Source organism: Nannobrachium achirus, assembly GCF_963921795.1.
Source record: "Nannobrachium achirus genome assembly, chromosome: 5".
NCBI classification, from domain to species: domain Eukaryota; kingdom Metazoa; phylum Chordata; class Actinopteri; order Myctophiformes; family Myctophidae; genus Nannobrachium; species Nannobrachium achirus.
In genome coordinates, this window is record NC_137814.1 from 35,999,419 (window position 1) to 36,012,957 (window position 13,539).

Here is a 13,539-nt window from a genome sequence, read left to right on the forward strand (position 1 = left end):
CAGAGTTACTACAGGGGGTCCTCCAAATCTTTGAGTGATAGAAAGTTATTTTCTCCTTTTTTATATTAACCACTTGAACTAGTCCATATTCTGAGAACCTTAGCCAAAAATAGCAGATCTACAAGCTCACAACGCCTCGAGCAGACTAAGTACAGAGTGAAAGGTCAAGTTTATTAAGTATTGACGGTTCAATTGGTTAAATATCGGAAAACACAAATTGGCATGAATCCAAAATACACTGACAATTGTGCTGTCAATCAATGAAACTATATGGAGGTTGTGGGGGTCCCTGCTTCATCTCTCGCTCAACTAAGGGGTCCTTGGCCTGAAAACGTTGAAGACCCCTTTTCTTTGGTGAATCCTCATGGTTAATAATTCTAATATAGTGATGCCTTGCTGTCAGTTATGTATGGTATATATTTATTTTTAAATACATTTCAGGATTGACTGAATTCTTTTAACAGTTTGCAAAACGGTTCAGTGGTACGGTACGATTAAACAATGATGTATGTGCTTGCTTCTTTTACTAGAAAAATAGGGCACTTTGTAAAATAAACTGTTGTGACTAAAATTACCATTCCAGTGTGCGTCCTCCGACTTAACTGCTCTGATCATCTTTGTAATAAAGGACCATATTATTTCTATAAAGGGAACACATGATGTCCGTCCTTTTCACATAATGCATAATTAAACATAAAATAACAATCTACATTGACAGTGGTTCCCAAACTTTTTTGCTCGAGACCCAAAAGAGAAATTGGACGTTTGCCCAGGGCCCAAACTAGTGAAAACAGCTGATCTACAAGATCTGCTGTTTGTTTGATTGATTGAATTGATTGAAGACTTTATTAGAAGTTTGCATAGGAAAAGGTACAGTTTCATGACGGTACAGTTCACTGGTACAAGGTCTACTAAAAGGAGATCCATGAAAAGACTAAGCTTATTTCCACTGGAAACCATTGAAGTATCTCATATAACATTGAATGACAGACAAATAGAACACAGTACTATGCAGTAGATATGTAAAGAAAAACAAAAGAGAAAACAGTAAGTCTAAACAAACAGTATATACAAAGAAGAGGCAGGGGAGGGTAGGGTTGGGCTAGGTTCATTTTTTTACCAGTTGCGAACGGCTGCTGCCTGTAAGTGGTTTTTCAGGGCAATTTTAAAGGATGCTAGTGATCCACACTCCTTTATGGCTGTATATATATAATACTATTATACATAATAATATAGGCTTATTTGCCCTATTTGTTTTCTAATTTATGTAATTTCTTAGATTTTTATTGTATTTATTAATTAAACTACTAAATCATGGCATTTCTTTTTAATCATGAACATCATTTGGGAATGTTTTTTGAAAATGTTTTAAAATATTAATTAAAAACAAAATGTTGGAAACCAAAAATTAAGGGATCCATAAAAATGTGTCTGCGAGTGCGATGGTCCCGACTCCCGACCATAGGTCCCGACCATAGAGTTGGTCCCGACCCAGTGTTTGGGAACCAGAGCACTGAGAGCGTCAGTTAGCAGAGGTGTTGCCATGTCCACTTATTGTAAGCGATTTTGGGTGTTCCCCATTTTCCCCTATTCCCATTGATTGGGCACGATACCAACCAACTATAAAGATAAGATAAAAACCATCTTTCACCATTGTATATTTGTTTAAATAGTTGGTGTTAACACTGCCATCCACTAGGCTTAGAACTATTTTAAAACTATATTTGTAGAGTTATAGTTAGTGCTCAGGGTGAATGGCCGTTTGCTTTAGTCGCTTCTTTGGGTCTTGTTTTCATAGAACCGGCTGCTTATTCCTCTCGCAAAGCCTGGCAACAGTGGTTAGCAGTTGCTCAATGTAAAAAAAAAGCAATCAGTCAGTAGACCAGACAGAGATGGAGGCTACTTATTAGCTACTACTTGTTTATACCAGGTTTATACGCGTCAACATAGCTAAAGAACTGCAGTAATAGCGCAAGCATTGCATTATTTTCCGTCATGGCCGCTGGGAAGGTAAGTGTTGTTGTCTTGTTGCTAAACGGACGTGTGTTGCAACAACACAAATGAAAATGAACTTCATTAGCTACCGAGGCTACACTTTAGCTGACTGATGTAGCGTTGACTACCATCATGTCACAGCCCCGCCCACCGGCAGCTAGTGGTGGAAAAAGTACTCAAAATGTTAAAAGTATCAATACTACAATGTAGAAATACACTCTTTCAAGTAAATCTCCAGAATTCAAAATGTACTTGAGTAAAAGTACAAAAGTATTGGTACTTAATGTAAAAGTAGTCAATCATCATAGTCAAGTTCAAAATGTATACACAATATTTTGAACATAGCAGATCTATCATCTACAAGCTCACAATGTAATGCATTGAGCTTGTAGATCGGCTATTTTCAAATGGCCGAAATGTTAATGTATTTATAGGGCTGAATGTTTTGAAATAATAACCAAAATCTACAAAATAACTAGTAACTAAAGTTTTCATAATTGTAGTGGAGTAAATGTACAATATTTGCCTCTGAGATGTAGTGGAGTATAAGTAAAAGTACTGACATTTGGAAATACTCCAGTAAAGTAAAAGTACCTCAAAACTGTAGTACTTTCAGTAAGTAAATGTACTTAGTTACTTTAGACTACTGCCCACCCTATCCCTATGCTGCCAAGTGCTCACCGTTTCTGTGGTAATCAGCCCTTTCACAGTCATACTCATACATGATCATAATATAAGGTTAAATGTTGGATACATTATATTGTGTATATATTCTGATGGTAATATTGCTTATAGAGTATTAAGTAACATGGCCAGAGCTTTATAGTAAACAGAAAATGCTTTTTCATTTTAGTAGGTCTATACCTACCAAATGTATCCAACCTGTTACCATGAGAGAGAACTTATACAGGAACAGGCTGCCGCTACAGGATGAACAAGCTTAATTGGAAGTAATTACACAAAGAAATGAGCACACACAATTGAAGATACACTATAAAATTGAAGCTGATAAATGAGTACTCTCTCCTGGTTGGATGACATTTATTTTCGGTTTATCAAATAAATGACACTGAACAAATTCTCTATACAATGATTACAATCAGAATGTAGAGCAGCTGACGGGATTGCCTCACGTGTCCTTAAGTTGTGTTTCGACCAGCTTTCGGGAGTCTTTACTGACATTTTTAATATGTCCCTGTCATTGTGTGTGGTACCGTTGTGTTTTAAGGAAACCATAATTGTACCCATAGCAAAGAAAAAACCTGTCGCATGTCTCAATGATTATCGCCCTGTGGCTTTGACCTCTGTTCTTATGAAGTGTCTGGAAAAAATGGTTATATCACATATAACGCACATTATCCCTGCCAATACTGATCCATTACAGTTTGCATACTGTGCTAATAGATCAGTCGATGATGCTATTTCTCTCGCACTACACATTGCCTTGAAACATCTGGAGAATAGGAACTCTTATGTCAGACTACTCTTCATAGATTATAGCTCTGCCTTTAACACGATTGTACCATCTAAGCTTGTGTTGAAACTCAGGGGTCTTGGTCTTGGCAGTAGTATCTGCAACTGGCTGTTTGACTTTTTGACAGGCAGGCCACAATCTGTACGAATAGGGAACAAGCATTCATCTAAGATATTGACCAGGACTGGAGCGCCCCAGGGCTGCTGCCTCAGTCCCTTGTTGTATAGTCTGTTCACCTATGATTGTGTTGCCAGGTGTGGCAATAATTCTATTCTCAAATTTGCAGATGACACCACGGTTATAGGACTAATATCCAACGATGATGAGAGGGCCTATAGGAGGGAAATTGAAGAGCTAACCCTATGGTGCCAGAATAACAATCTCTCTCTAAATGTTAGTAAAACAAAAGAGATCATCGTTGACTTTAGGAAGTCTAAAGTCAATCACAGTCCCTTAACCATAAATGGTTCACCTGTAGACATAGTGGACAGTTTCAAATTCCTGGGTGTTCACATAACAAACTCACTCACATGGTCTCAAAACAGCGAAGGTATCCTTATGAAAGCGCAGCAGCGATTGTACTTTCTGAGGCGCCTCAGGAGATTTGGCCTGAGCACCAAGGCTCTTGTTAATTTCTATCGCTGTACCATAGAAAGTGTTTTGACAGGATGCATCACAGTGTGGTTTGGTAACGTGACTGTTCAAGACAGTACACAGTTACAGAGAATTGTGAAGAGAGCTGCCAAAATCATTGGCACAGAATTACCACAGCTACACACAATCTATAACACACGCTGTAAGAAAAAGACAGAGAACATCTTAAAGGACAGCTGTCACCCCGCCCATTCCCTGTTCTATCTCCTCCCATCCAAAAAACGTTACCAGAGCATCAAATCTCACACCACCCGTTTCAGTAATAGTTTTTATGCTCAAGCAATCAGGATGCTTAACGAAGAGATGGAAGCGAGACGTAGGTAGTCAAGTGCAATATACGCAGTTTTTAAACTGTACACTGTTACACTGTATGGTTGTTTTGTTGTTTTTGGGTTGTCCTGGGTGACCTGTTGTTGTCTTGTTTTTTTGTGTGTAATAAGGCGAAGAGTGCTCTTGGCACAAGCATTTCATTGTATGTCTATACCTGTATGGATATGCATTTGACTAATAAACCTGAACCTGAACCTGAACCTGAGCTAGAGCCTTTTCCACACACAAAAACAACCTTTTGTTTTAACCTACAAATATAATTTACCCGAAACAAATCATTCCTGTTTTAAAAGATGAACATTTGACCAAACCTGCTTGCCCTTTGTGTCTGTACAGCGTAAAAGATATACCAAGGATATAAAGTGCATCTTCTTTCCGGATGATGTCAGAAATGTTGTCAAAAAGGTGGCTGGAGAACCCTCACTTTCATCCATCTCCGCCATGAAGTCCTGGCAGAGGTGTGGAGACAGTTTCCTAGATACTCCAGTGATGAAGGTGGGTAAAAGACAAGGGGGGTAAAAGTGGGACTGAGTTACTAGGGCCTTAATTATTTTATACTTTAGCTATTAAAAAATAGCAGATCTACAAGCTCACAGCGTGGCACAGAGTGCTGTGCTGCGAGCTTGTAGATCTGCTATTTTTGAAAAGTCGTGAAAATGTGTGCAAATCTTTGAATATATGTATTTTTTAAGCGAACATTTGTAACTCAAATTTTGCTTCTGGGGGGGTCCCTGGAACCAAATATTTTGAGGTGGGGGTCCGTGGCCAAATACATGTAATTTTGAGGGTCCTTCACATGAAAAAGTTTGAGCACCCCTGACATAGAAACATAGGTTTAAAAAAAAAAAAAAAAACTTAGTAGACTTGCACACATTTTCAAGATTTTTCAAAAATAGCAGATCTACAAGCTCGCTGCCGTGATGTGAGCTTGTATATCTGCTATTTTTCAATAGTTAAAAAAGAAAATAACGCAGTGAATCCTTGTACCCAGGGCCCAGAATTTGGTGCGACACCCTTGATGAAGGTTGATGGACTTTACATTTGTTGCTATATAAAATACAATAAAGCCATGCAAATTGAATCTTTAAAAAAAATATATATAAAGCTAATGAGAATAATTTATAATACTTAATCCTTCAACCAATTAGAATCCAGCAGAATCACAGACTACTTTACACCTCCTCTCTACACTAAGGCAGATTTGTCGGAGGCCTTAGGGAGATAGAATGGTAATTTTGTGCGAATCAGTCTAAAAGCGCCAAATTTTGCACAGATGTAGCCCAGGGCATGCTCTACTGATTTAGCTAGGGCGCCCGAGTTGGCGACCTTTCGGGGTCGCCACAGCGGCCAAATCAAGTTGGGCTCTATACACTATACTACAGGAGGAAGAATAAATCTTCTTTAAGTAGGATGTGAGGGGTCTAACTAGGGGTTTGTCATGATTCTGAATTCATTGCTTGCATTTGTTTTGCACAAAAACATTTCTTGGGCTATAAATGGCCCCACAAGATGCCCACAAAACTGGGAAAAGTGATGACTCGTCACTAAACCATTGTTCGGTTTGTCATCGTTCGGTTTGTCATGATTCGTTCAGAATCATGACAAACCCCTAGTTAGACCCCACACATCCTACTTAAAGCAGATTTTTTTCTTGGTATTTTCCTCTTGTATAGAAAGTTGATGGGAGCCCAACTTGATTTGGCCGCTCTGACGACCCCGAAGCGACGTCGACCCTAGCTAAATCATTAGAGCATGCCCTGGGATACATCTGTTTTAGACTGATTAGCCCGAAAAACCCTAAGGCCCCCGACTAGATTTAGAAGTGTGACTGGGAGTGCCACCAAAACCTGACCTATGGCACATGCATGAAGTAGCCGCAAGCAAATCTTTTAGATTTTATTTTTATTATGAAACCTTGAGTTGCAATACCAATTACCAACCCTTGACAGCCTACTAAAGCTACTAAAAATGTGTTCAGTAGAGGTTAGGAGTTGGATAACTATGGATTTTGATGGTACGATTATAGTGAGAGAAATAATCATAGTTTTAAATTAGAGGTTTTATTTTTATTTATTTTTTTAAAGTTGCTGCCTTTCAAAACACAAGATTTCTCATTTTATTTTCCTGGAATTATCACATTTTTATCAAAGATTCTTAAGGTATTTTTCTTAAGGTATTTTTGTTCTGTATCTTTTTAAATACAGGATCTCAAGTCATCTGGAAGAAAATTGTCTGCGGTTCGAAAGTTGGCAAAGACTCCTGCTTCAGGTATAATTGCTCAGGTGACATAAAAGATGAGGCGTAGTCAACATTTGTCTGGAAAAACGCAATGTTTTATTTTTATTCAACAAAGTGCTATTTATTAAAAAATGAAATGGTAAGAAATAGATTTCATTTATACATATTGTTTATTGCATTCATTATTTGCTTTAAAGGGCACCATGGTTATACCTGATCACAACATACCAATGGTAACTTAATGTCTACCTTATCATCCATCAGCTGGTGCCAATACTTGTGATGAGGAACCGGTTCAAATCGCATGGAGTTCCAGTGACAGTGAGCAGTCAGACAGTGAGGCCCAGAAGGGACCGGTTCAAATCGCGTGGAGTTCCAGCGACGGTGAGCAGCCGGAAAGTGAGGACCAGAAGGGACCGGTTCAAATCGCGTGGAGTTCCAGCGACAGTGAGCAGCCAGACAGAGACAGTGAGGCCCAGAAGCAGGCTCTGCCCAGAGTTCTGGTGCAGCCACAACAAAGGCCTCGGAGACGAGAGAGACTTGTGTGTCCCATTCAGTCCTACACCAGAGCGCTGCGCCTTCTCTGCACCAATAAAGGTAACTTAAATTAGCATTGGAATCAGGTGTCCATAGCTACTAATAGAAGGAGCTGATGGGCAAAGTTAAGAGACAAGTAAGCAGGGACAGAGAGGGAAGGGATAGACATGCAAAAAAAGTTCAACCATGAGCAACATACTTACTCACTAAATGTCAAGTTATGTGCTGTCCATGAGCTCTGGTTTGTGGCCCAATGTTATGGGAGACTGAATGCTATTTTTAAAGATGTTGCTGAAATATGGATGGAGTTATCTGATGTCCGGTCCATGTAGGGTGGTTTCCGAAAATGTCTTTTTGGTCGTTGAGAAATGGCATTCAGACATGGGGTTGACAGTGCTGGAGATATGGAGCAAGGCAGTACTTGGTGGTCAAACCTAATGTTATTTTTATAAGGCTGTAATTGTCCTTATATGGTGAGAGTTGAAGCTTCATATCATTCACAATAAAGCGTAATTCCCACCGGACACAATATCTATAGATATAACTTTATCTTTCAACATTGTATTATTCTTTTTTATAGTTTGTGTAAACACTGCCATCCACAGGACTCTTGTACTTTTTTTAAACCTTTTTTTAAAACTATACTTTTAAAGTGATCACTCAGTGTGCAATGAATGGCCCTTAAGTCTGCAGGAAACTCTAACTTCTAACTTTGTTTTCAGAGGATGATCCCGTTATCGATGCAGACAGCGATTGGAAAGAGTCCGATAATGACTTTGAAGAGAACGAGAAAGACAGTGTGGGACAGATTTCGGAGTGTGAGTCGGCAGCTGAGCCCCTTGAAAACACAAAAGAACAGTTTCCTGAACCCACACTGGTGAGTGCATTACGATAAAGCCACTTTTCCTAATGCTAAGGAGCAGTAATACATTATTTTCTGTGCAGTATCGGTGAAACAAGTACACAAACCTTTTAAGACTGCACTCATTTATGAACAGGTATGCAGTCATGTGTGGGAATAGTATCCATGGACACTAGGTGGGGCTCTACACCAAGTCAATTTCTTTCTGACCAAGGCCATTACTAGTCCACTCTTCACACATAATGTTTAGTCAGTAATATTGTTGAGAATATTTAGGTTGACTCCCAGTGCAAAGTGCGGTCATACAAGTGCACTATGATGTTATTATTGGCTCTTAATCCATGATAATATATTAAGTTAATAGAATGAAAGTTTTACCTGTTACTCCTGCTGTTGCTTATCATTTCAAACTTGCATGCTGCCATAATTACAGGTATTTACCATGCATGAATTAACATGCTAAATATACAGTCAGTATGTATGTGTTCATTCATTGTAAAAGACTTGGTGACAATTTGTGGAATTGTTCACATTACACACTACCACTAGGTGGAGTAATGCAACTCTACTCTTATGGCCTGAAAAGGCCTGACAGGTTAAAAAAAAGAAAAAAGCCAAGCAAAGCAGAGTGTGCTTTCTAGGTTCAGGTCAGGTTCCAAATAGTCAAAGTTCACAAGTTGAAGCTGCTGCTTGAATATGGGGGAGGAGGGGGGACTTGTTTCAAATCAGGCTGCTGTTGTACCAAAGCAGATATAAAAAAAAAATACTGTCCGTTCTGTCCATGCTGATAACATTTGTGGTACTTTCTTTGAGACAGGCATTTTTACGTTCAAAAATAAATGCATAAAACTGTCAAAGTGAAAATAAATAATAAAAGTCACTCATTTGTGTAGGACAGTTTAATATTTAATGAACACAAGACCATATTAATTAAATATGCCATGTGTATGGTATCATGCCTGGGCAGTAGTTTATTGATTACAGTCAATCCTTTTGCTAATACAGTACGTTAAGTAAACATATTTGCTCTGTTCCCTGAAGTCTGCCTTTCTGGACCCTCCTATACAGTAGGCTTGGATTAGCTGTTACTTCTCAGAAGTCATTCAGTAACAGTGTTTGTTAAAGGCAGGGCTGGCATGGTGAGAATGTAAAAGGAGTGGTAATGTTCACAGTTTCACTTACTTCCCTGAGTTCCTTACCTGCTCAAAATCAAGACGACTCACTGAATGTAATCCTTACAGCCCATCAGAACTTGTATTCGATAAACTAAGTCATTTTGGCCACGTTTGCTTATATTGGCAGCACTTTCGTGGAGTTATGCGGTGCATGCCGTGCAATGATAAACTCGGGTAATAGTGCAGTTTATACGTACCTTGTTATGATAATTGTGCGTTTGCAAGCTTTATGTTTAGAGAGGAAGACAGATTGTCGTCACAGCCAGTTACTTCCTCTTGTCACACTTTTTATTTGCTGCTATCAGCTCTGAGGTCACTGGAGATGTAACATCTGTAGGCCTGTGGTCACAAGCCTCAGAAGAGGAGAGAGAATCCTGTCCTTTCGCTGATATTGGTGGTGCTGAACGTTTCATGTGGTCACATTTGACGTTTCCATTGCGCATTTGCACACGTGCCCAAGCGGTGTCTTGAGGACAGTGACAAATAGATCATCACCAGTCATTCATAACAGCCATATTCTGTTCATGGCTCATATAGAGCCCTAGCCTGGCATGGCCAGACAAGTATCACTGCGTAGATATTAGTCTGGAATCTCTGTTTCCAGGCTAATAACTATGTTTGGACAATATATCGGACAATTATTTTACTTTTTAGGATAATATTGGTATGTGCAGTTAATGCAGCCGATATGTGTTTGAACAATTTCATGCTGGCGTCCCTATTTTGGACATGTCATTATCAAAAAACGAACAAAAAACACAATTTCTAACTGAGCACAGTGACACTTTTGGTAGTGGATTGGCTTGTGTGTAACTTCAAATATTGGCAAATATATTTATCTTCTATAGTCATGAAGAAGACGGGTTATATGTATTTTATATTTACTAGTTTGCATATTCCTTGTATAATCTAACAGTTAAAGCTTAAACGGTCTGGATGGTCATTCCCCTGCAAGCACATTGAATTGCCTTGTTGTTGAAATATGCTATACTAAACTTGCCTTGCTTCCCAATTTCCTGTCTCTTCACTACTGAGCACTGACTATCAAAGACAGAAAAAGCCCCCCTAAAAAGAATGACGTTTTCAAATTGATTTCACTCCCAAAAACCTGGCATCGGGCTCTGGTTTCAAATACAGTGATTTTGATGGAGCAAAAATTAAGCCAGGAACTTACCCTGAAGTCCCTGCTTCCCTCGATGGGGTGCTCCCACGTGTTCAACGGTTAAATCAAACTGGATCTAACAGGATACAGTTTGGGAAGATCTCAAACCAAGGGAGAGTTTATTACTCCAAATAAAGCTGAGACAAACAGAGGGCTGACTCACAAGATGCATGCCTGCCAGACCTCTTTTATTATTGTACTAGCACACAGAGTGAGTAGGTGGAGCTGTGGAGGGCAACAATGTACAGATGGGTGACAATTGACAAATTAAGGGACAAACCAAGTATCATAGTAAAGTGTTGGGCCTCCAAGAGCCACCAGAACAGTTTCAATGTGCGTTGACTTGACATCATAGATCCATTCTACGATTCTGGAACTTAACTTGAGGGATGGAACACTACATTTCAAAATATATCTCCTTGTTTTGATGATAGTGGTGGAGAGCGAGTCTTAACATGTCAGTCCTAAATCAGGCGTTTAATTGGGGTGAAGAGAGAGCCATTTGAAAGGGGTCAAGCGTTCAGGCTTATATGGTATGTAACGGAACTTGTAATCATGGATATCCAAGTTTGCTGGTGCAAACTGATAATATATTAACACCAACATAAACATAGCCCCAAACCCCTATATTACAAGATTCTTAAATGTCTGTGTACATTGAACTCAGTTCAGCTCATAAGTCAGAGAGAATGATGGAGAGAGATTGTCAGTGGTTGTGTATGAGAGAGAGTGGAAGGAAGACACTAAAGGAAATGGATGGCTGCACACAGGATTACAGCTCCCTATACTTTATTGATTATCAGTGTTTCAACCCAACAGCGTATATGCAGGTACAAATGTAACTGCATATACAAATCGCTATTATTATTACTAGGGCATGCCTCTTGGCGGATACACCTTAGTACTAGTTGTATCATGTAGTCCACCTGTGTGGAAGCGGATGCGTTGGCTATGTTTCTCCTCCCAGTTATTCAGGTTTTGCCTTTATAATTTGTCACCCGTCTGTATTTCAAGGCCGTGGAGGATGGTCACTTCCCGGAGGACGGCTGGCTTGTGATCCAACGGGGTCAATGACCCGCACCACCACATGGCCGTGCCAGCAGAGCAGGACTGTAAACAGCCCTTTACTACTGTTTGTTCTGTTAAAACATGCTAGAAAAGGAAGGAGGGCTGCACAAGCAGAGAGAGAGAGGAACGGTGGACTTGCAATGCTTTCAGTGCTGGGCAAAAAACATTTTTGAGCTGCAGCCAGGGAACATAGTGTTCTTCTCTCTCTCTCTCTCTCTCTCTCTCTCTCCCTCTCTCTCTCTGTAGCTTGTTAGAGTGTGACGTGTGCTGGCACCTCGCCTAGCAGGGTCAAGTTGATTCAAATAAGAGAGCGCGTAGGCTGACAGAGCCTGGTATGCTGGTCTTGTCTGCACATGACAGGAACAGAGGTTTCTCGTGGATTTTTCCATGAGAAACATGCCCTCAGGTGTGTAGTGATGCAGCAAAAAAAAGAGAAAAAGCGTTGTTATAGCTTGCACACATCCCAGTGTACCATCCCTCTCCCCCTACCACCAACACAATGTTTAGGTTCATTAATTCCTTATAATCTTATATGAGTCATAATTTCTGTCCTTGGAGTCATGGCCTTGTTTGTGTTTGACTGGTGAAGGATAAACGTTTGCATGTCATCAGTAATCGCATGTTTTAGGACAGTGATTTTACATAAAATCTATTAACATTTGCACGTGGCCAACATAGGGTGACCATATTTGTAGCCGCTCAAACCAGGACGCGACCCTCAAAGTAATGCACACGTTATCGCGCACACGTGTGACCATTCTCTAACGTTCGTGCACGCGCACATACGCACCGCAGGGTTGCATGCAGGCAGTGAGTGATTGACAAACACCCTCAGCGTTGAATTCAGACACGCAATATATTCTGATTGGTTAGGTGAGCATGTTTTCATGAAAAGAACATGATAAATGTCTGCAACCACTGAAAACAGCTACTATCAAACATATAATTTTCCGAATGTCTGTCTGAGTGAGTGTCTGTCACAGCGTTTCTCCTCGGTGGCTGGAGCAATTGATCTGAAATCGCATCACCATTAGCATATGAACACATCTGACATAACTGTGAAGCCCGTTTGTCACTTTCACAAATCATATGCTGTACATTAGCATTTTTATGGTGTATCTATATCTACTCTGCATCTAGCATCAGGCATATTTATTCTGTATCTGGCATGAGGCAACATGTTTAACCAGCTCTGTGTGTGTGTGTGTGTGTGTGTGTGTGTGTGTGTGTGTGTGTGTGTGTGTGTGTGTGTGTGTGTGTGTGTGTGTGTGTGTGTGTGTGTGTGTGTGTGTGTGTGTGTGTGTGTGTGTGTGTGTGTGTGTGTGTGTGTGTGTGTGTGTGTGGGGGGGGGTCTGGCCCTGTTACAGATGTTGTCCAAAAATCATGCAGATCGGTACATAGTACCTCTATAGCCATTAAACGAAACGGGTATTTCTTACATTGATGCTCCTACATATTATCATGCAAGCACCAGTTAAAGTTACTTTCCATCCCTCATATACTGTGTGCACAGTGCACATCCCATAACCCACACACTGCACATCATTTCGGAGCTCATTATCTTTGAACGGGTAAGGGCTAGTTATTTTAATTCTGCCAAAAACCGGGACAATTTTGTAGTGAATGTTGAAAACCGGGACATATTAGTGTTTTAGAGATATTTGTCGTGACACCGGGACACGCAACTTGAAAACGGGACAGTCCCAGCCAAACCGGGACGTCTGGTCACCCTAGGTCAGGGGTTCCCAAACTTTTTTGTCTCAGGGCACCCCATAAATATTTTTTTAATCCGAGGCACCCCTGCATTATAATTTCCACTCCTATCACCTTATATTTATAGCATATCGTCGTTGTCGGGTGGAAACCTTGTATGTCCAAAACAGTTTGTTTTGTATTTATCTATAAAATGTACTAAACTAGTGAAAACAGCAGATCTACAAGCACACAACACCTCGCATCGCGAGGCGCTGTGTGCTTGTAGATCGGCAATTTTCACTAGTTTTGTGCGACAGTCTTGTAAAGACGTACACATTTGAAACTCGAA

The 13,539-nt window shown here is 40.1% G+C and overlaps 1 protein-coding gene across 1 annotated transcript in view; it reads left to right on the plus strand.

Annotated features, from left to right (window-relative positions):
* The first annotated feature begins 1,887 nt into the window (after positions 1-1,887).
* spidr (scaffold protein involved in DNA repair) overlaps positions 1,888-13,539 on the plus strand; it is a 49,894-nt gene continuing 38,242 nt past the window's right edge. Inside the window, exons 1-5 of the mRNA XM_080725754.1 lie at positions 1,888-2,010; positions 4,790-4,948; positions 6,658-6,721; positions 6,956-7,288; positions 7,951-8,105. Coding sequence (XP_080581880.1) covers positions 1,996-2,010; positions 4,790-4,948; positions 6,658-6,721; positions 6,956-7,288; positions 7,951-8,105 — 726 coding nt within the window. The 5' untranslated portion in view covers positions 1,888-1,995. The remainder of the gene's footprint in view (positions 2,011-4,789; positions 4,949-6,657; positions 6,722-6,955; positions 7,289-7,950; positions 8,106-13,539) is intronic.